Genomic DNA, 23859 nt, shown 5'->3' with positions numbered 1-23859 from the left:
TGACGTTGCTGCCATTCTTTCACTGGATCTGGGAGTGCTCCTGCTGGGGTGGTGTTCGCCGTGATGTCCCTCGGCCTCACCCAGGCTGCTCCTGATCAGGACCTCCCCTCGTGATGACGTCCATCACAGCTCGTGGCATCTTGCCTGTCACCTCACCGCCAGGATCCCAGTAGTCCCTGACCGCCTGTGCTGAAGGAGTTCTGCGGAGCTGGAGCTTCTCAGCGTTCTCACGGCCCCGCGATCAGGTCACAGGTGTCTGGCGTCTGCTGTAATCTGTTGGGAGAATTTCCCTCTGACTCTTAGGCCCTGTACTGTGTTCTGTCTCAGGAGAGTGGGTCATCGTGTAAGTTTTATCTTATCTGTCCCCTTTCCCTTTATTTTGCCACAAATCGTCCATGTGTCTGAATCCCAGTCCCAGGGGTTTAATGACAGGTGTCCATTACTAGTAGTATCATAAGATCTGAGTTCTTAGACGATTTATAAGATCCAGGTTCTTTCCCCAGGGGGTTCGCTTTGTGTTACAGCATTGTTGTAACCGGCTTTGATATTTTGTGGCCTTTCAGTTTATGCTCAGTGCAGCAGCCATAGGACTCTGTTAAGCGTGCCAGGACTTGCCACTCCTCCACTCAAGCTCCCATGCGTGCGCCTTTTCCAGAGTGCAGGCCTGGCTCCTTGGGATGACTGCTAAGACTCCTGTTCTGCTTGCTTCTCCTTCTCTTTCCAGCCTCATCTGGCCTCCTTGTTTTCATTAACACTGTGTTTCAGAGATTTTTTTTGTTTCCCTTATGTGAACAAATACAGTGTTTCTCAAGGCTTTAGTCTTTTTCAAGGCGCTATAATAATGCTACAACCATTTCCACACTAATGGGCTTATACATAATTTCCAGGGCTTCATTAGTCACAAACAGTGATTCAATATATATAGTTGTGTGTATATAGCTGGGGTACAAGAAATATACTGTTTCTTGCATTTCATACTTTTCCTTTGGAGAATTAACTTTTTTTTCCCTGATGCTGCTGCAGTCTTTTTAAGTTCTTTAGCAAGTGTCCCTATTTGGTAAATATCTCTTTAGACCGTTTTATCTTTGCTTACATCCCTCTTTATGCAGCTCTCAAAGGACAAACATACTTTTTCAGAAGTTTCAAATATATCATTCTACTGTCTTCTGGATTCTATTACTGTCTTTGGAAAGTCTGCCATAGGTGTAATTATTATATATTGTGCATACTTTTATTACACATAAAATAAATATTTAGAGATTTAGTTAGCTGTTTTCCTCTAGGGTGCTTTTAAATATGGGTGGTCCTTTTGTACTCTGCAGTTTCATTACAGTGCCCCCAAATATGCCCCTTACTTGAGATACTCTTTTGGTTTGTTGTGATTTCTAATTCTGAGGATTTACATCACTCACTGCTTTCGGAGAACCCAGTCACTATTTCTTCTAACATTATCTCCATCCTTCCCTTGTTATATACACCCCAGTCTGTTAGACCTGACTTTTAGAACTTGAAATAGACTTACATATATTATTCTAGTCTCCATTTTTCTTAACCGTCTTTATATTTCTCATTTTGGGGGATTTCTCTCTACCTCACTTTATTTAATATCATTTTAGGTCTGATTCATCTCACTGTTTTTCTCTTCAGTTGTATATGATCTGTTTATTTCATCTATTGAACTTATAATTTCATATTACATCTTTTTCATTAATGGCGTCCCAAGAGGCTCAGTGGTAAAGAACACGCCTGCCAGTGCAGGGAGACATAAGAGACACAGGTCCGCTCCCTGGGTAGGGAAGACCCTCTGGAGGAGGAAATGGCAACCCACTCCAGTATTCTTGTCTAGAAAATCTCACGGACACAGGAGCCTGGCTACAGTCCAGGAGGTCGCAGAGAGTCAGACACGACTGAGCATGCACACACAGACACACACGTATTTTTCAGTCCTTACAAGGTTTGATTGTTCTCAAAATTTGCCTTTTTTAATGAAAGAATGAATCTAGTTTGCTCATGTTTTAAATTCTCTTATTCTTTGTTTTAAAAATATTCTTATTTATGTATGTTGTTTCAGATAATTTTAGTATCTTAAGCCATCTAGGGGGAGGTTTTCTAATTTTGTTGTTTGTTTCCAAGGGGTTTCTTCCCAGGTGGTGCTAGTGGTAAAGAGCCTGCCTGCCAATGTAGGAGACATCAGAAATGGAGGTTCGATCCCTGGGTTGGGAAGATCCCCTGGAGGAGGGCACGACAACCCACTCCAGTATCCTTGCCTTGAGAATCTCACGGACAGAGGAGCCTCGTGGGCTACAGTCTGTGTGGTCGCTAAGAGTTGGACACGAGTGACTTAGCACACACACATAGTAAATTCAGATTGCATACCCATCTTAGGACGTGGGTTGAGTGTTTCTCCTTCTAGAGTGCAGACATGCTTGCCTCTGTGCTGTGTTTCTGGGGTGCGTGAGGACGATAGTTAAGGAGTTACTATTGCATGTACAGTAAGGCTTAGTGAATTCATGTGTTTGAGCCTTAAATTAACATTTCTTTTATACTTAGTTTGATTTTAACTTGAAAGTGTTTTGGAAAAAACCTGAGATGCGTGGTTTTATTTGGTTCTTTAATATCTTGTTTTATAGTTGTATTTTTCACTTTAAAATTAATTTTTAAATGTTTTTATAGTTATGCTTAATAAAACCTCACACAGATTTTCAGTGTAGTGAGCTCTGAGTCATTTTAATAGTTATTATGTTTTATTCATTGACTTGGGCTTATTCCCAAATGGCCCAAACTGTGTTGTATACAAGAATGCTGGCAGTCTACTGTATTTCAAACTATATTTCAGACAGGAAAAGCTTTTGACTTAGTTTGCTCTTGTACTGGAAATTATTTATTGGTGTACTGTGAAAATTATTTTAAATGTTATAAATAAAACAAAACTGCTTTATGAGGCTCAATTAATTTTACATTTCTGAGTTTCCATGTTAACACTGTTTCTTAAAAATCTGGTTTTAGTTCGAAGAGTTGTGAATATATCTTCTTTGTGCTTAATCATGTACTTATCCAAAGAGTGTATGAAGAGCAGCAGTCTCAAGATGCTCGTCTGGGGGCTAACCTAAAGCCTGGCCTCCTGTCTGCTCTGCTCTTTAAGGGGATTATAATAAAAGCTGTCGCTTTAGGACGTGACGGACATCTTGGCTGACTGAAAGGTATTTCAGATTTCATATGAAAGATCATCCTTCTAAAAGCAATCTATTAACTTTTTCCCCCTGCGTTCTCATAAAAAACTTTTGTGTTGGCTCTTAATGATTGGTATCTGAAAAACGTCAAAACATTGATTCTCAGCTGTAAGTTCCTTGTCATAGATTAATCAGGATTGAACATCTGTGGTACAGCATTTCTTTCCTTTTTTTTCTGTTGTTGATTTTTAAAAACTCTCCTGAAGGGCCCTCAGGACAGATGGCCCTCACTGTTGATGGTTCGATTACCATGATCACCCACAGCTTCAGAGGAGTGCGAAGAAAAGAAATTGCTTTCTTTGTCAAGGTGTTTTCAATTCAATTCTCACCCATTAGCCCTGTTTGGTTAAGTTTGGAATTACTCTTATCAGGTGATTGATGAGGGTTTTCATTTTATTATAATAGGTCTTGTTTAAAAGGACTAGAAGTAGCAAAATGATATATGTAAGCTGCTATGGATTTTATTTTCTTAAGGTTCTTTGAAGTTCCGTTTTCATTACTTTAGCTAGAACTTGCTTATATATGAGCAGAAAGAGCTTTGTTGCTTTGAGTTGTGATGCTAATTTTAGATCATTCTGGGAAGAAGCATTCATAAAGGCTTGAATTCTTCATTAAATTGCGTCTATGGTTTGCGTTTCAGAAGCACCAAAATCATTTCATAGTAGTAGCTGTTTAGTTATGCAGATGATTCTTCAGGGTGAAGATAATCAGAATGGGATCCTTATTACATTTAGATGTTTCTACACCATTGCTTATATACATTTTTAAGAGGTTCAGCAAACTGACAAATTTCCAGAATTGTGTGCTTTTAATTTTCAATATGGACATTGTGTACAGCAATAAGTAGAAGTATGGTCTCTGCTGTTTGTATAACTGGTTGTGAAATAAGGCATCTTGGAATAATTCACTTTCTTCACATTTTTGTATATGTAAGTCAAACTCAAAGTGTGTAAGTGAAGGATTATTTTAGTTCTAGGATGAGAAGACACTGATTTGAATCTGTTGGTAATTAATAGTCTATTTTAGGTTTCTTCACATACATTTTTCCAAATATTGTTCAGAGAAAGTCTGTAGGGTTTAGGTCGTTATTTTACAAAAATGTTTAAATATTTAGTGTGCTAAAAATATTTATTTTCCTGTAGATAATAAGGAAAAATTCTAAACTTGTGAATATTCCTTGAACTACTGTCCACTTAGTGAACAGTGAAAGATCAATGAAGTAGAATATATTGGGCTTTTTTGTAGTGTGCTTGTATATGCAACAGAGAGTTTTAGAAAGGATGTGTATTTGAAACAAGAATATCTGGATTCTGGTTTTGGCTTCAGTAGGTACTAGATCCAAACTTGAGACAATATAACCTCCTAAGTATTCACCATAAAAAAGAATCTTTAATGTTCTGTCTTATTCAGAAAACTCTATGATTCTATCCATATATAATGATTTTTTTTGAAAATTTCCAAAGGAAAAATAACAGAGGCCTTAAATTATTTTTTACCTTCACAGATACTGGCATTTATAAGAAAACACAGAAAAATAATTTCTCATAGACCTGTTTAGGTGGTAAAATATGAAAAGACGTATTTTTTTTTTTTAAGGGTTTGTCTGGTTCCTTCTGGCTGTGCTGAGCCATCATTCCTGTTTGCCAGCTTTCTCTAGTTGCAGCGAGCAGGGTCCACCCTTTAGGAGGCATGTGCAGGCTTCTCATTGTGGTGGCCTCTCCTGTGGTGAGGCACAGGTTCTGGGACTCGTGGGATTCAGCAGTGCATATCTGTAGTACATCGGCTTCGTTGCCCCGTGGCATGTGGAATCTTCCCGGACCAGGGACTGAACCCATTTCCCCTGCACTGGCAGGTGGATTCCTAACTGTTGGACCACCTGGAAAGTCCCAAGACGTATATCTTTGAAAATAAAAAATTAATTGAAGTAGAATTGATTTACAGTGTTGTGTTAATTTCTGTCTGCTGTACAGCCAAGTGATTCAGTTATACATATATATATGTATATGTTCTTTTCCATTGTGATTTATCACGAGATATAGTTCCCTGTGCTATACAGTTGGGCCTTGTTGTTTATCCGCCTTACGAATACTAGTTTACACCTGCCAGTCCCAAACTCCCAGTCCACCTGTCCGCACTCCCCCTCCTTCCTGGCAACCGCAAGTCTCTCCTCTGTGTCTGTGAGTCTGTTCCATAGGTCAGTCCATGTGTGTCATATTTCAGACTCCACATGTTAGCGATATCATACGGTGTTTGACTTATTTCACTTAGTATGATAACCTCTAGTTTAGTCAGTAAGTTGTGTCTGGCTCTGCAGCCCCACGGATGGTAGCCCACCAGGCTGCTCTGCCCATGGGATTTTCCAGGCAGGAATACTGGAGTGGGTTCCCATTTCTTCCTGCAGGATGACCCTAGGTCCGTCCATGTTGATGCAGATGGTATTATTTCATTCAAAAAAGATTTATACCTTATTTAGATATGGACGATTGTATATGGCATACAGAGATAGAGAAAATGAAGGACGGTATATCTTTATGTAGCCATAATTCCTCACCATTGTTCCTTTAAATCATACAGTCCCAATAAAACACTTAATTTTGGAATAAAATTATTTCCGTTGTATAGAACCAGAACTACCATTTTGATAGTAACTATTCACATTGAAATATTTAAAAAACGTCTTGGTAACATTTTTCTTGTCTAAATTACTTTCCATCTATCACTGTCCAGGTTGTTTCTTCCTAGCCCTCTGAAAATACACCCGTTGCCAGATAAAATGTGTATGTAATAAAGAGAATTCTGAATTATTCATTGGCTCATTTAAAAGAACGTTTTCAGCCGACAAATACGAAGTTCTGCAACGTGGTTGATCACGCTCCTCCACGAGGGATGCGCTCTCTGTGGTCTTGGTTCTCAAAGCGTGGTCCTCAGACGAGCAGCAGCGGCATCGCTGGGGATCCTGTTAGAAACGCAGCTCTCAGACCCGCCGTCGACCACCAGACTCAGAAGTTCTGTAACTGGCCCCCAGGGGTTTGTGTTTTAAAGAGCTCTCTAGGCGTTTTTGTTGCCCACTGAAGTTTAGGAACTACTTAGCCTGGCGTTCAAGGAGATGCTGGAATTTTAAATGAACATCTGTATGTTAACTTTAATTTGTACAAATACCTGACTGTGTATGCTCTCTTAAGATGTTGCGTGGTTAACATTTTTTTTCAGCAGTGAGTTTGGTTCCGCTTTTACTGTTGCTGGTAGCCCTATTGCAGTGCGTAATCTTACAGTCTATGCTACTGTATTTTTTGGGTGGATCGTTAGAGATTTTTATGAATACCTTGTTGGCATGAGTGATGTATGTTTACTAGTGCTGTTAATCTATGTTTTTCTGAGATGTAGGCTAGTGGTTTTCTGGACCTCTGGCTTCACCAGGGTCATCTGTGGACCTAAATGAGGGAGTGAGTTGCTTTTGAAACACTTTCTTTTGGGTATTAAATTGTAGTAATTAATGACTTTGCAAGCTATTTTGACAGATGTAATGAAAACCATCATTTTAGGGGTGTGACGTCGGCAAGATGGTGGAGCAGGAGGTCTCAGCCTCCATCCCCTCCCCCCGACAACATATAAATAATTAGACAGCTCTTCACAAACAAACAGCTCTGAGAACTCTGGATGCCACTTGATAACTTGAGCAACACAGTGACACAGAATTGAGAATAACCACATTGGGGAAGGAAGAGCAGCTTCATTTAACATATGTCATCCCTTCCCCCAGGCCAGCCTCGCTCGGTACCCAGAAGGGACTCTGCAGCGAGGAGTCCCCTCGGAGGGAAAGAGCAGTGGAGCTGTGACCAGATTCTCCAGGTTTCTGGAGCACCACGTGCAGGTCCTGCTTCCATTTCAGCCCCCCAGAGACCGGCAAAAGCCGAGACTTACAGAGGCAGCTGGCTTCCCTCGTGGCTCAGATGGTAAAGAGTCTGCCTGCAGTGTAGGAGACCCGGATTTGATCCCTGGATTGGGAAGAGCCCCTGGAGAAGGAAATGGCAATCCACTCCAGTATTCTTGCCTGGAAAATCCCATGGACAGAGGAGCCTGACGGGCTGCAGTCCACGGGTTGCAAAGAGTCGGACACGACTGAGCGACTTGACTCGCAGAGACAGCTAGGAACGAGGAAGGAGGGTTGGCCACGTGTTGTTGCCATGTGGCAGGAGCAGCTGCAGGTCCCCATGACCTGCTCTGCAGGTGACCCCAGCTGGTCCGGAACCCCTGCAGATTTCACTGGCTTCCACCCTGCAGATATTTGTGTTTGCCGACACCAGCCACCTGAGTCCTTCCCGTTTTGCCAACTCCTCTCGTTCCATCCTCCCCTGCTGGAGCCTAGGACCCGCAGGGGCAGTCAGCCCAGGGCTGCAGCTATGCAAGGGCAGGACACCAGCCTGACCCCATGGCTGAGCCCCCGCTGCTGTGTGAGCGCCCAGGGCTGGCTCCTCCGGCTCTGCATTCGCACGTCCCGATCTGATGCTTGTCACCGCCCCCACTGCTCTGCTCGCTCCCGAGGGAAGACAGCAGTCGTGAGAAGGTGCACCGACAGGGCCCCCTCGGGTTGCTGTGGGCCTGGCTCGGGGGTCCCCTGTCCTGGGTCTCCCCTGACCCCTTGGGCTGACTGCAGCTGGCCCCTCCAGCCCTGCACCTGTGTGGGAGATGGGACCCTATTACCAGCCTTCATCACCCTCTGCTCATGACATAGGCCAGTAGCCGAGGGCATCCCACAGCACCAGCCACTGCTGCTGCTCATCCTGGTTTCCAGCTGCTAGACCTGGAGGCAGGGTTGAGGACCCTCACAGCCCTTGGCAGCCTCAGTGGATCCCCTGCAGTACCTCCCAAGGACCGCGTGCTTGTAGGTGCCGTTGACCCCAGTGGCCTGAGCCAGGAGCCACCGCATCTCCCGCACCACTGGGCATGGGCTCACAGCATGCGGCAGCACGCCTCCACCTGCGAGGAAAAGTTTCCCTTACGCGAGTCGGTCTGCAATGTCTGGAGGTAATGGCTACTGTTTCAGTGTCCAGACGCCAGGGCTAGGCTACAGGAATCAGGAGGGATCAGGGAGGCATGACTCCACGAGCCGAGTGCAGTGAGCCTTCAGTAGCTGACTGCTGAGAAATGGAGTTCCAGGGAACCACCTGACAATGAATTCAAAATGGTTGTGTTAGCAACGCTTAGGAAGCTGTAAGAAAACACAGGAAAACAACTCAGTTATATCAGGAAAACAGCACAAGAACGAGACGAAGTACAACCGCTATAGAGAAGACACACTGAACAAGTTGTGGAGCTGAAGAACACAGTGACTGAAGTGAAGAGTCTAACAGAGAGCTTTGACAGACCAGAACAAGCAGAGCAGTCTGTGAGCGTGAAGACGGATCATTTGAAATTAACCACTTAGAGGAGTGAAAAGTAAATTGAAAAAGAATGATGGAAGCCTGTGGGTCTTAGGAGGAATCATTAAGGCAACCTGTCCTGTGCCACTGGAGTCCCAGCAGGAGAAGAGAGGGGAGGGGAATAGGAAACATGTTTAGAGAGAGAATGGCTAAGAACTTTCCTAACCTGGGGAGAGAGTTGGGCATCCCGTTCGTGAGGTTAATAGGTCACCCAAACATTTCAAGCTGAGATGGTCTTCTCTAAGACATGTTACAATAAAATGGTCTGAAATCAAAGTCACATAGTTTTAAAAACAGCAAGAAAAGAATATTTTTCTCATGAAAGTACTATCAGAGTTTTCAGCAGGGACCTTGTAGGCTAGGAGAGGGTGGAATGACATGTTCAAAGTGCTGAAAGAGGCCACCAACCAAGAACGCGGTTGACCCTTAAACAACTACCCTTGGACAAGTTAGAGGGACTGACCTCCCACCGCCACGAAGAAGCAGATTTGCATATAACTCTGCAGTTGGCGCTCCGTATCTGCAGTTCTACAGATCGTGTTACTCTAGTCTGTACTTACTGAAAAAATCCACGTATAAGTGGGTCTGCACAGTGCAAACCTGTGTCCAAGGGTCAGCTGTACTAAACCCACAAAAGTTGTCCTTCAGAAATAAGCGAGGTAAAGATTTTCCCAGGCGAATAAAAGCTGAGGTGGTTCATCTGTGCTATGCCTGCCTTACAAGAAATGTTGAAAGGATTTCTTCAGCCTGAAATGAAAGGATGCTAACTATGAAAACACATGGAGAGAAACAGCACACAGGCGAAGGCACATAAGCACACAGATTCAGAATGCTCCGGTGCTGCAATATGGCGTCTCGTTAAGTACTCAACTCTAGTATACAGAGTGAAGAACAAGCGTATTACAAACAGCTATGGCAACAATAATTTTCAGATACACAGTGTAAAAATGTAAAGTGTGACATCAAAACCATAAAATGTGTGTGGGAGGAATAGACGGTAGAGTTTTTATATCTGATCAAAGTTAAGTTGCGACGAGTTCAAAATAACTGCTGTATCTCTAGGATTTTCCAAGTAAACCTCAGGGTAACCACAGAACAAAAGCCTGTAGTAGATGCATGCAAGATAAAGAAAGGGAATCACAGTATACCACCATGGAAAGTGATGAACTCACAAAGGAGGACTGCACGAGGGGACTACAAAGCAGACACGTGAGCCGGTGTCTGCTTGGTTATTGAGGTCTTCTGGTGGCGGATGCAGTGTGCTTAGGACTTTGATAATCTCTTGATGAATTGACCTTCTTGTTATTGTGTAATGACCTTGTCCTGTTGCAGGTTTTGACTTGGTCTGTTTTGACCAATATATATGTGTGTATGTACACACACACACACACACACACCCCCACCCCTCTGCTCCCTTCTGGTTTTCGTTTGTTTGCATGGAATATCTTTTTCCATTGGTTCATTTTGAGCCTGTGTATATTTTATGAGTTGCAGTGAGTATCATGTAGGCAGCATTTAGTTGGGTCTTGTTTTCGTATCTGTTCAGTCACTGTGTGCCTTTCCATTGGATAGTTTAATCTATTGGTGAATTTAGTCTGTTTACATTTAAAGCAGAAGGCATACAGTGACTGAATAGATCAGAAAATAAGATCCAACTATATGCTGCCTACAAGATACTTTTATTGAGTCAAATGGTCCTAACAGACATATAACATTCTAACAGCAGCAGAATATACATTTTTCTCAAGTATACCTGGAACATTCTCCAGAATAGACCATATGTTAGGTCATAATATAAGTCTCAGCAGATTTTAAAGATTGAAAATACCTTTACCAACCACAGTGGTTTGAAACTATGAATCAGTAACAACCGGAAAAGTGGGAAATTCACAGATATGTACAAATTAAACAACACGCTCCTGAACAACCAGTGGGCCAGAGATTAGATCAAAAGGGAAATTTAAAAATATTGAAACAAATGAAAATGGAAATAAGAAAACTTACGGGATGCAGCAGAAGTGATGCTAAGAGGACAGTTTATGGCAATAAATGCCTACTTGAAGAAAAAAGAAAGATCTCGAACAATCTGACCTTGACACTTCAAGGAACTAGAAGAACAAACAAAGCCCCAAATCACTTGCGATTCAAAATCACCACGGACAGTGACTGCAGCCATGAAATCGGAAGACGATTGCTTCCTGTCAGGAAAGTGATGGCAAACCTAGACAGTGTGTTGAAAGTAGAGACAATACTCTGCTGACAAAGGTCCGTATAACCAAGGCTACGGTCTTCCCAGTGGTCACGTACAGTTGTGAGAGCTGGACCGTAAAGAAGGCAGAACACCAAAGAATTGATACCTTAGAACTGTGGTGCTGGAAACGATTCCTGAAAGTCCCGTGGACAGCAAGGAGATCAAACCAGTCGATCTTAAGGGAGATCAACCCTGAATATTCTCTGGAAGGACTGATGCTGAAGCTGAAGCTCCAGTATTTTGGTCACTGGATGCGAACAGATGACTCATTGAAAAAGTCCCTGATTCTGGGAAGGACTAAGGGCAGAGGGAGAAGAGGGTGTCAGGGGATGAGATGGCTGGACAGCATCACCAATCCAGTGAAAATGAACTTGGGCATATGGTGAGGGACAGGGAATCTTGGCGTGCTGCAGTCCATGGGGCCGTAGAGTCGAACGCGACGGGGCAACTGAACAACAAAAACCTAAAGTTACCAGAAGGAGATGGCAAGGATCAGAGCAGAGATATATGAAAGAGAGAATAGAAAAACAGTGGAAAAGATAAAACATAATAAAACATAGCAATCTCATCTTTGGAAAAGATAAACTCATGAAGAAATAGAAAATCTAAGCAGACCAGTAATAGGTAAGGAGGTTGAATTAGTGATCCAAAACCTCCCAACAGAGAAAACCACCAGATGACTTAATGGGTGAATTCTGCTGAACATTTGAAGGAGAAATTAGTGCCAGGTTTTATTACATTTTCCCCAAAAATTGAAGAGCAGGGAACACGCCCAAACTAATTTTTATAAGACCAGTATTACCTTGATACTAAAGCCAGGTGAGAATACTGAATAAAAGAAACCTACAAGCCAGTATCGCTGATGAATGTAGGTGCAGATGAAACTGGACTTTTATCTTTCAGAAGTCACAAAAGTTAACTTGAAATGGATTAAAGCCTTAAACATAAAATGTGAAATTATATACTACTATAACATTGGCTTAAAGTTTGAAACAAAAAATTCAATAAAGTCTTGCAGTTTTGTCCAAAAAAAATCCTAGAAAAAAACATAATGATGAGTTCATTGACATCAGTCTTGGCAATAATTTTTTTGGATATGATAGCAAATGCGCCAGCAACAAAAGCAAAAAGCAAGTAGGACTATATCAAACGGAAAGGCTCTGCACAGCAGATAAGCAGTTGAAAGGTGGCCTATGGAATGGGATAAAATGTTTGCAAACCACATACCTAAGGACTTAATACCCCAAATATTAGCAACTCATTCAATAGCAACAAACCAAATGATCAGTTAAATGGGCAGAGGACTTGAACAGACATTTTTCCAAAGAAAAGACAACAATAGCCAACAAGTACATGAAAAGGTTCTCAACGTCATAATTATCATGGAAATGCAAATCAAAATCTTAATGAGATATTACCTCAGACCTATTAAAACAGGTGTTACAAAGGCAAGAGAGGACCAACGCTGCCAAGGGTGTAGAGGAGAGGACACCCTGACTCACTGCTGGTCGGAACATGTAGATGTAGCCACTGCAGAAAACAGTCCAGAGGTTCCTCAGAAATTAAAAATGGAGCTGCCCTGTGGTCCAGCAGTCCCACTTCTGTGTGTCTATCCAGCAAAGAGGAAATCACTGTCTTGCAGAGATGCCTGCCCCTCATGCTCATCGCGGTATCAGTCTCAACAGTCAAGGTATGGAAACATGGCCCGCCCCTGGTGGCCCAGTGGTGAAGAACCCACCTGCCAGCGCAGGGCACATGGTCCTGGAGGATCCCACAGGCGGCCGGGCTGCTCAGCCCACGTGCCACAGCTGCTGAGCCCTCGCACCCTCGAGCCCGAGCTCTGCAACAAGAGCGGACACTGCAGCGAGAATCCCGCTCCCTCCAAGCAGAGAGGAGGCTCCGCTCACCACAGCTGGAGAAAGCCTGAGCGCTGCGGCGGGGACCCGGTGCAGCCCGACGTGAGGAACTAAAATCAGAAAGAAAAGATACGGAGACAGCCTAAGTGTCCATCCTTGGTTAAAGGGAATGTGGTGTAACACGTGTCCAATGGAGCAGTTATTCTGCCCTAGAAGGATGGAAGGCTGCCTTGCCACTGGCAACAGCATAGGTGAGTGAGAAAGACAAGTTGTGTTATGAGCTCACTTGTATGTGGGGTCTGGAATTGCTGGACTTGAAGAGCCCGAGGGAGGCACAGCTCCTGAGCCCTTGTGGCCTGCAGCCCAAACTCTGCAACAAGAAAAGCTGCTGCAAGAGCCTAGTGGTTGCCAGGGGCTGGGCGGCGGCGGGAGATGTTGGCCCAAGAGCAGAGCTCTCAGTTACGAGATGAGTAAGTTCCAGGGGGCTGGTGAACAGCGTGGTGGCAGTGACTCACAAACACTATGTTGGTCTTTGAAAGTTGCTATGCGAGTAGGGCTTTTACGTTCCCGCCATGACGACGGCAACAAAAAAAGCACATGAGCAACTGCGTGAGATAAAGGATCTGTTAATTAACGCTGACTGCGGTAGAGATTTCACAGTATGTGTTTCTCTAATCATCTCATTGTACTCCTTAAGCTGACAGAGTGTTGTAGGTCAATTATATTTCAGCAAAGCTGGGAGAATTGTAACTTTTATCGTAGTTATCTAATTCCGAGCCTTTCTGTCCCTACCCCCTCTCCCCCTACACATAATAGTATATGTGAAAAAAGGATGCTAGATTGGCCAAAAGATTCGTTTGGGGTTTCCATAAGATGTTATGGAAAAATCTGAATGGAACTTTTTTGGCCAACCCAGTATATGGTACACTTGGGTAAACAGGTAAGGCTGTTCTTTCAGATAATCCCAGAGAGACAGGGGAGGAGTGGAAGGCAGGAGAAGAGGGGAATTGATTCTTTTATTTTTCAATCCCTCCTGCCTCTGATCAGACAGAAAGTGCTGTTATATATAGGTATGAGGCCAGGACTTAAGCCGCCTAATTTCGTAATTCCTGTTCCCATTCATTTATTTTATTTTTCACTCCTATAGTCTTCAGGTGTATGCAGCAGATTTTCTACTGCGAATGCGTTTTTAAAATGCATTTAGCATGGCTCGATATGACATTTAGTGCTCATGAATTTTACAGAGAAAGATAAAACCACTTCCCTTTTTTTATTAGCTTTCAATCAGCAGTTCTCATCTTAACTGCTCTTCTGTTTGGGCTCTCTCTGCATCACACATGCCTCGGGAGTCTCAGCTCTTGAGTGCACCTGCCAGTGTATCTCTTGCATCTTGGCCCTTGGATGGTGAGGGGGAAATACCACGTTGTTACCCTTGCACACTAGGCTGGACACCCAGCAAACTGTACCCAGCAGTGCCCGGAGCACTTACTTCACACCTCCTCCTCAAGGCTCCAACAACTTCCCCTCTTCGCGGAGAGCTTCGTTCCTGCTACCCACACAAAATAATCAACAGTTTTTTACGCGAAAACTTGTAACTTTGTACCCCAGACTCTAAAGTCTCCTTGGACTCAGATCTCCCCTCCTTTTCTCCTTTCCCTCACGGTGGAAAACGTTCTCAGCTTCTGTCCGAGCCCTTCTTGGTCAGGACTCCCTCTTGCTGCCTCTTCAGGGACCTTTTGTCGTTTCTGAGCCTCTGCTGCTTTCCCGATGACCCCCACGCTCACTGAGGCACGTTCAGGTCTGCGCCCGTGTAAAGGAAGCAGCGTTGGACCAGCCTGTCTGGCTTCACCGCCGCCCTCCTGTCTCCGCTTTCTTCTCCCCCGTACAGCCCGTTTGTTACGTTGCCTGCAGACACTGTGCCTCCCTTTCTTGTATTCCGTTTTCCTCTTGGTCTGCTTCTCCTTCCCCTGCCGTCGGAGCTCATCCTACTGCGTGGCTTATGCTTTACATCAGGTTGCCGCTTTTTAGCCATGATCTTGCTCAGTTTTCTGCCATGTTTACTTGGGCATTTTTTGGATATGCTCTATTCTTTTGGATATACTTTCATAAGCACACGCTAGCAGTATTTTCCAAACACTGCTGCTGCTCCTCCTCCCTGGGTTTGGCTGCTTCCTCTCACACTTCAGTGGTTTAGTCACTTGGTCATGTCCTGCTCTTGTGACCCCAGGGACTGTAGCCTGCCAGGCTCGTCTGCCCATGTGGTATTCTCCAGGCAAGAGTACTGGAGCGGGTTGCCGTTTCCATCTTCAGAGGCTCTTCCCGACCCAGGAGTCGAACCTGACTCACCCGCATTGCACGCGGGTCCTTTACTGCCGAGCCCACTGTGGGTGCATTTTAAATGCTCTAGTCACTGTCCTTCCGGCTTCATCCCTTGACAGTCTCTCTCCTACTTTACATTCCAGATTATTCCTTTTTTCTTTCATTTCCAAATATTTTCTTTTTTCTTTTAACCTCGAAGACTCAGTGCATATTGTGTCTGCATTCTGGAATGTTCTCTGCCCACTTTATAGCCCAAGTCAGCCTTTGCTTGTCTAACTCAAGTATTAGTTTGCTGTGCTTTTCCCTCCTGAGTGGTTTAGTGACTTTCTAAATTAGCATGGATTCCCTTGTGCTGCCTGTCCTGTAGTATCCTGTAGGTTTATATTATTGTGCTACAGCTTTAGGCAAGACCATGCTTGTGCTCAGTCATGTCCAAGTCTTTGCGATCCGATGGGCTGTAGCCCGCCAGGCTCCTCTGTCCATGGAATTCTTCAGGCAGGAATCCTGGAGTGGGTGGCTGTTTCCTCCTCCAGGGGATCTTCCCGACCCAGGGACTGCACCCGTGCCTCCTGTATCTCATACATTACAGGTGGATTCTTCGCCGCGGTGAGCCATCAGGGAATCCCAGATGCTCTCCTTTTCAAGGAGACCAGTAGAGACCAGTTTTGTTTAGCTCACCATTATATCTCCATAGGTGGAGAATTTTCTTTAATGATTCCTGCTCATTTATACTCAAGAGACATCACCATTTTTCTGTCAGGAACATTTTTTGAAATGATAAGCCAGTGGATTTTCAAGTTCAAGCATTCCTGCAGGATACCTTGTTGGCCCAGAAACCTAGACAGCTCTGGGACGTCTTCTCCATGTATGCTGTAGGGCCTTGGAGGGCAGGGGTTTCTCCTGTTTCTTTAGCATTAGAACCTTGAATAAAGTAAATCAAACTTAAGTTAAATGGGACAGAGAAATGTATTGATTATGGAAATTATTTAAAGTAGCAGCTCCTTAGATCTCAACTAAGGACAGTCTGGTCTCTGACAGCAACTAGCCTTATAATTAAGACACAGTTCTCGTTGTTTTGGCTTCAGTTTCCTCATTTGTAAAGTTCTGACTTTACCGTGTGGATGAATAAACACTGAAGGTATAATCAAGCAAAACACTAATATTATATATTTTGCCTATTCAAAAGTATGTAGTCTCTGAACCATGGTTTATAAATGCACAGTTTTAAAATATTCATCTACGAATTCCACAGAATTAAGTGAATGTTACTCATTTGTACAAATCAACATTCTTCCCGCATTAAAAAAATAGTGTATTCAAATCACAATATTTTAAGTTATTTTAATTTTGGATTTTCGTTTCAGGCCAGAGACTGTGAAAGGTCTGGTTGTAAAGGAAAAATTTCTACTACATTTTTCTCACTTTGCATTAGAAAAAGCTTCGGTCTGCAGGAGTTTGGAATGCTTGCAGTGTGATGCACGAATAACACAGTGAACACTCTTCTTCCAAATTTACTGATTTAATAAAAATTTGCATATTTTTCTTAGTACACTGTAACATTCTTTTATTGAAGTAAGAGGTGACTTGTGTTTGTGTGAAAGCCAGGTTATGTGTTCTTCCTTTGCTGTTTACTTGGCTTCCGGATCGTTGGTGGCGCACTTTCTTTTTAAACTAAGTTGCAGAGCCTCCTCTGAGTGGCGGGCGGACCCTGGAAAGAAGACAGGCGCAGAGTGTCCCAGGCGTCAGGGGCAGTGCTGGACCTGGCAGCCGTTCCCATCCTCTCACCCGTAAAATCAGCGTAAAAGGGGCCTAACTCTGCCGATCAGATCTCATATCTGGAAAGCAATCCTCGGGGAGCAGAAAATGTCAGTCTCTGGGCACCCATCTGAAACTTGGGTTATCCCTGCTCTCAGAGCTCCTTTGTTTCTCTCCCTGCAGTGCTTGTGAGGCGTTGCTGCCGAGATGGGTCAGATGCAGCGCAAGCAGCCACACAGGCGGGAACTAAGGGGGCCCACTCCAGACACGCAGGCTCGCGATTCGAGCACAGCTTTGGGTGCTGAAGTGTAATGCTCACTGACTGAAGGGAAGAGAAACAGGCTGTTTCCCAGGACGCGCCTGAGCCGATGGATGCTCTTCTCATGCATCTGCTTGTGTGTCTTCTGTGAAAGAACAGACGGGACAGAATAAAGCCACGTAGTGAGTAAGGGAAAGGAAAGTGGCAGACTAAAACGTAATTAGGCAGAAGCCACAGGGCGGACGGTCAGGGCTGACCAGCAAGACGAAGGTCCTCGTCTGAAGATTTCAGTGCAAGGAATCTGTCAGATGGTGGTGGTTGCTGTGTAGTTGCTAAGTTGTGTCCGACTCTTTGCGACCCCATGGACTGCAGCACGCCAGGCTCCTCTGTCCTCCACTATCTCCAGGAGTTAGTTCAAATGCTTATCCTCTGAGTCAGTGACGTTATCCAACCATCTCATCCTCTGCCCCACCTCTTCTCCTTTTGCCTCTCTTAAGTTGGTTCTTTGTATCATGTGGCCAAAGTGTAGTTGCTTAGCAACTACACAGCAACCACCACCATTGGAGTTTCAGCTTCAGCATCAGTCCTTCCAATGAATATTCAGGACTGATTTCCATTAGGATTGACTGGTTGGATCTCCTTGCAGTCCAAGGGACTCTCAAGAGTCTTCTCCAGCACCACAATTTGAAAGCATCAGTTCTTTGGCACTCTGTCTTTATCGTCCAACTTTCACAACCATAAATGACTACTGGAAAAACCATAGCTTTGACTATATGGACTTTTTTTTTGGCGAAGTGATATCTGTTTTTTAATATGCTATCTAGATCTGTCATAGCTTTCCTTGCAAGGAGCAAACATCTTTTAATTTCATAGCTGCTACACTGTCTGCAGTGCTTTTAGAGCCCAAGAAAATGAAATCTGTCACCTCTTTTACATTTTCCCTTTTTCAGTTTAGTTGCTCAGTCATGTCCGATTCTTTGCAACCCCATGGACTGCAGCACGCCAGGCTTCCCTGTCCATCGTCAACTCCCGGAGCTTACTCAAACTCATGTCCATTGAGTCATTGATGCCATCCAACCATCTCATCCTCTGTGGTCCCCTTCTCCTCCCGCCTTCAGTCTTTCCCAGCATCAGTGTCTTTTCCAGTTAGCCAGTTCTTCACATCTAAAGCTAAAGCTTTTGGAGCTTTTGAAGCTAAAGTATTGGAGCTTTAGCTTCAGCATCAGTACTTCCAATGAATATTCAGAACTGATTTCCTTTAGGATGGACTGGTTTAATCTCCTTGCGTCCAAGGGACTCTCAAAAGTCTTCTTCAACACCACTGTTCAAAAGCAACATTCTTTGACATTCAACTTTCTTTATAGTCCAACTCTCACACCCATACATGACTATTGGAAAAACCATAGCTTTGACTAGACGGACCTTTGTTGGTAATGTCTCTGCTTTTTAATATGCTGTCTAGGTTGGTCATAGCTTTTCTTCCAAGAAGCAAGTGTCTTTTAATTTCATGGTTGCAGTCACTATCTGCAGTGATTTTGGAACCCAGGAAAATAAAATCTTTCACTGTTTCCATTGTTTACCCATCTATTTAACATGAAGTTATGGGAACAGATGCCATGATCTTAGTTTTCTGAATGTTGAGTTTTAAGGCAAATTTTTCACTCTCCTCTTTCACTTTCATCAGGAGGCTCTTTGGTTCTTCTTCACTTTCTGCCATAAAGGTGGTGTCATCTGCGTATCTGAGGTTATTGATATTTCTCCCAGCAATCTTGATTCCAGCTTGTGGTTCATTTCCCCTTTTATTTGCCATGAAATGATGGGACTGGATGACATGATCTTAGTTTTTTGAATGTTGAGTTTTAAGCCAGCTTTTTCACTCTCCTCTTTCACCATCATCAAGTGGTAACTAGAAATAGAAGGGATATTGAAAATACTCACATTGAAACTCTCTAACTCTGTTATTTATAAGAAGGGGCTATTATACATTTCTGTATGATGACTTTTTAATAGGGCCATCATATATTGTGTTAATTTATCAAGATATTAAATTTTGTTTAATATTTCATGAAGAATCCATCATATACTTATTTATAAGATTCAAATCCTAATAGCTACCGTTTTGATAAAACTGCCACATAAACACACACACGTGAACGTACACTTGCACATATGTTTTCCAGAATAATTTCCCCAGGACATTAACATCTAAGTATTTTTAGGTGATCTATACAAGTCATGGGCTTCCCGGGTGGTGCCGGTGGTAAAGAACCTGCCTGCCAAAGCAGGAAATGTAAGAGATGCGGCTTCGATCCCTCTGTCAGCAAGATCCCCTGAGAAGGGAATGGCAACTGACTCCAGTGTTCTTGCTTGGAGAATTTCACAGACTGAGGAGCCTGGCAAGCTATAGTCCATGGGGTTGCAAAGAGTCAGACAGGACTGAGCAACTGACACTAATGTATCGTAATCATCTAAAAAGTATACATTTTGTTTTACATGAAGGCGCAATCATTTAATATTAGCTCCATGAATTTGTAGTGCATCATTCTTATGTGAGATAATTTTTAAGTGATTTTTATGTTAACCAATGTAGTAATTTTTGTATTCCTTAATAAATAAAAAGGTTAATTGTAGGAAGCATGCTTTTCTCAAATTCAAATATTTGAAAAAAATCTTTTGATCTTAATAAGTAATACAGCAAAAGAAGCCAGTTCATGCTGAAAATGTTGCCAGGTATCTATCGAGTTTTGGAATTAAAAACTCAAAATTATGCATCATTGGACTGTACTTTTAAAAAAGCAATATAGAATAGTGAAAATAATGGGATTGAACAGTAACTTTTCACTGACTGGGTACATCAAGTGATATCTTTGATCTAACAAGCCTTTTACCTGGAGTGGAATTCCAATCCTGTGTATCAGTGATGATTGCTACTTACATTGGGCTTTTAAAGGCTTTTTCAGAAGTAGTATTATCCATTGTACAGTATCCTTTTAAAACACATTTGCAGTAGTCAGAATTATGTTTTTGACAGAATTAAAAAATATGTAGCCAAAATATTTATTGAAATGAAAATGAAATTATTTGCTCAGTCGTGTCCGACTCTTTGTGACCCCATGGACTGTAGCCTACCAGGCTCCTCTGTCCATGAGATTTTCCAGGTAATAGTCCTGGAATGGATTGCCATTTCCTTCCTCAAGGGATCTTCCCAACCCAGGGATTGAACCCAGGTCTTCATTAAAATGGCTTCTTTTTATTATGCTAAGTAGAAGAGAAATATTGTTAAGAAATAATGAAAATGAAAAACCAGTGGGAATATTTATAAAACATTCATTTTTATATATGAATAACTGGATATAGTAGAAAAGTATCTCTAAAATGTCCCAAAATGTCAATTGTATTTTAAATAAGCTTGATGATGTATGCCTACCAACTTATCCATTATTTTAAAAACTGACTTATACAGTTGCCTATATGGGCTTTCAAAAGTGAAACTTGGTATAAAACAAACTATTTATACATTTTTATTGAGATTTTATTTTATTTATTTTTCTTTATTTTTCATTTTAAAAAAATTGAATTATAGTTGATATACTGGGGAAGGAGCCTGGAGGGCTATAGTCCATGGTGTTGCAAAGAGTTGGACGTAACTGAAGAATTAACACACAGGCATATATAGTTGATATACAGTGAATTTAAGTTATAGGTGTTCAGCATAGTGAGTCACAGCTTTTAATAGTTACTGCATTCCATTTATAGTTACTGCAAAACAACTGGCTATATTTCCCATGTTGTATGGTATGTCCTTCCAGCTTGTTTATTTTGGACGTAACATTTTGTGTCTCTTAACGCCACACCTCTGTCTTGCCCCTCCCGTTTGCCTCTCCCCCGGCAGCCGCTCCTGTGTTCTGTACACTGTGAGCCTGTTTCTTTTCTGTTCCATTCATTAGTTTCATTTTTTAGAGTCCGCATGTAAGTGATATCATACAGTATTTGTCTTTCTCTGACTTATTTTACTCAGCATAACACCCTCCAAGGCCACCCGTGTTGCTGCCGATTGCAAAATTTCCTTCTTTTTTCTGGCCGAGTAGTATTACATTGTGTCTGTGTGTACACATACACACCGCATCTTATTCACCCACTCATCTGTTGATGGACAGTTAGGTCGCTTCCGTATCCTGGCAATTGTAAATAGTCCTCCTGTGAACACTGGGGTTCATGTATCTTTTCAAATTGGTGTTTTTGGCCTTTTTTTGGGATGTATACCCAGGAGTGGAATTGCGAGATCCTTGGTAGCTCTGCTTTCAGTTTTCTGAGGAATCTTCGTTCTGCTTTCCGCAGTGGCCAGGCCGCTTTACATTCCTGTCGGTAGTGGAGGGCAGTTCCCATTTCTCCGCATCCTCGGCAGCATTTGTTCTTTTTGTTCTTTTTGATGATGGCTGTTCTGACGGGTGTGAGGTGATATCTCACTGTGGTTTTAGTTTGCATTTCTCTGATTCACGATGTTGAGCACCTTTTCATCTGTCTGTTGGCATGTCCTCCTTGGGAAAATGTCTATTTAGGATTTTAAGTGGAAACTTAAGGTGATGTATTTTGATCTAGTTTCTGTCGGCTGTAATATATTTAATTACATATTTACCACATTTATATGTTTTTCAAATTAAAACCAGTATATTAAGTGGAGTTAAATCTGAAAATTTATATTTTAGAATCTTAATGTCCAAGGTGTATAAATCAAAAATGAGTTGCTTTTGATTTGTAACAGTTTGAACAAATTATTCATTTTATTATTCCTGTTCTAAAGGTCATTAAAACCCTTAAACTATCAAAACTATTTAATTTCGAATCTCATTGATTGTAAATATTTAAAGAAAAACATTTTAATCACTTTTAAAAGGCAGCTCTGACGATTTTAGAGTATCTGAACTAGACCGTTGCCGTGGCTGTGTTGTCTTCTCCGGGTAATGCCCTCTGTCTATTGTTTACAGATCCGGAGGTGCTGTGGAAGTTCCCAGAGGACTTTGCAGACCAGGTTGGAACCACATCATTTTTAAAAAGCATTTAAAATTGAATATTGATGATGATTACTGCTGTTACTGCTACTACTGGTACTGAAGCTATTGCTGCATGTGAATCACTATAAGTATTTTCTCTTGGTCGGCTCTGAGAATAAAAAGCCAGGTATGGAGAGTATCTGGAAAATGTTTGGAAGTTGCCAGCGAGGTGATGAAGAGGCCCGTCTTGAAGCTAATAGGAAGTGAATGTTCACAGTTTCCGTGTGTTTTTACACTCTTTTAATGTATCTGTGGAAAATATATTTATAAACACTTAGGCATTTCCCCATCAGAAAGACCTGATGGTGCGGTTCTTTGAGGAATACCCTTCTGTCAGTAAAACAGAAGGCTGCTACTTAGCTCTTTCTTAGCTCTGTAAGTAAGACAGTAAGAAGTAGTAACTGCTGTAACTAAGAGAGCAGTTCTTTCCTTGTTACAGTAATATTGGGATCATTAATATATATAAGTTGAACTGGCATTATTTCCTTATTTTAAAATAATTCTTATTTGTAGCTTTATTTTCTTAAAAGAAAACAGGAGACTTCAAAATGAATTTACTGTATTTGTATTTTAAGTGTAATCTTCTCTAGTTCCTTAAGTATTTAGTGTGACCAAAACTGTGAATTATTTCGACATGATGTGTGTAAATTTAAAAATCCTTATAGTTTATATTATGGATTTATAATTTTGAAGTGAATTATATGGGTAACCATACACATTTAAATTTTTACACAAAATACTACTGTTTCTGGAAATCTGATGAGCAGGTTCCTTTTTTTTTTTTTTTCTTTTGTCTGCAAAGAAATGGGGTGAAACAATTTTGTCACTGTGAAAATTGTAAAACTACAAGCTTAAGCATAAGTTAAGCTCACAGATATAATTTACAAAAATGAAAGCTGATAAAAGTATTCATTTTAAAGCAGTTCATTCAGAAATTTGCAGACATGTGATTTTGATGTGGAAGAATAATTTATAACATGTGAAAATCAGTATCTAAGATTAGGAAATGTCACTGAAAGAGTGAGTTCATTGAGCATGTTAAGTATTAGTTAGATTGACTGTTGTTTCACGTAATAAGAGAGTATGTGCTTTTAATTTGTCTTTAGCCTTTTGGAGAAAGAATAGACTTACGAGCATTCTAGGTGTGCAAGTCCATACAGTGAAGATGGGATTTGTGCATATGAGGCTTCATTGGCTTTGTTCCTCTGTAATGGGAAGTTACTTCCCTCAGATCTGCCCTTAATGCAGGAGTTCAGTTCAGTTGCTCAGTCATGTCCAACTCTTTGTGACCCCATGGACTGCAGCACGCCAGGCTTCCCTGTCCATCACCAACTCCTGGAGCTTGCTCAAACTCATGTCCATCGAGTCAGTGATGCCATCCAACCATTTCATCCTCTGTCTTCCCCTTCTCCTCCTGCCTTCAGTCTTTCCCAGCAACAGGGTCCTTTCCAGTGAGTCAGTTCTTCACATCAGGTGCCGAAAGTATTGGAGTTTCAGCTTCAGCATCAGTCCTTCCAATGACTATCCAGGACTGATTTCCTTTAGGGTTGACTGGTTTGATTTCCTTGCAGCCCAAGGGACTCTCAAGAGTCTTCTCCAACACCACAGTTCAAAAGCATCAATTCTTTGGCATTCAGCTTTCTTCATGGTCCAACTCTCACATCCATACATGACTACTGGAGAAACCATAGCTTTGACTAGATGGACCTTTGTTGGCA

General features: G+C 42.2%; 1 protein-coding gene across 13 annotated transcripts in view; it reads left to right on the top strand.

Annotated features, from left to right (window-relative positions):
• DENND1B (DENN domain containing 1B) overlaps window positions 1-23859 on the top strand; it is a 271609-nt gene that overhangs the window by 61808 nt on the left and 185942 nt on the right. For 11 of the 13 annotated variants that reach the window (XM_060396762.1, XM_042229295.1, XM_042229292.1 and 8 more), the window contains exon 3: window positions 22076-22119. The exons of the other annotated variants lie outside the window; for them this stretch is intronic. In XM_060396762.1, the coding sequence (XP_060252745.1) occupies window positions 22076-22119 (44 nt within the window). The remainder of the gene's footprint in view (window positions 1-22075; window positions 22120-23859) is intronic. 13 annotated transcript variants of the gene reach the window in all.

The sequence above is a fragment of the Ovis aries genome, chromosome 12, assembly GCF_016772045.2.
Source record: "Ovis aries strain OAR_USU_Benz2616 breed Rambouillet chromosome 12, ARS-UI_Ramb_v3.0, whole genome shotgun sequence".
NCBI classification, from domain to species: Eukaryota; Metazoa; Chordata; class Mammalia; order Artiodactyla; family Bovidae; genus Ovis; species Ovis aries.
The sequence above is the reverse complement of the archived record's forward strand: the minus strand, read 5'-3'. Positions and strand labels throughout refer to the sequence as shown.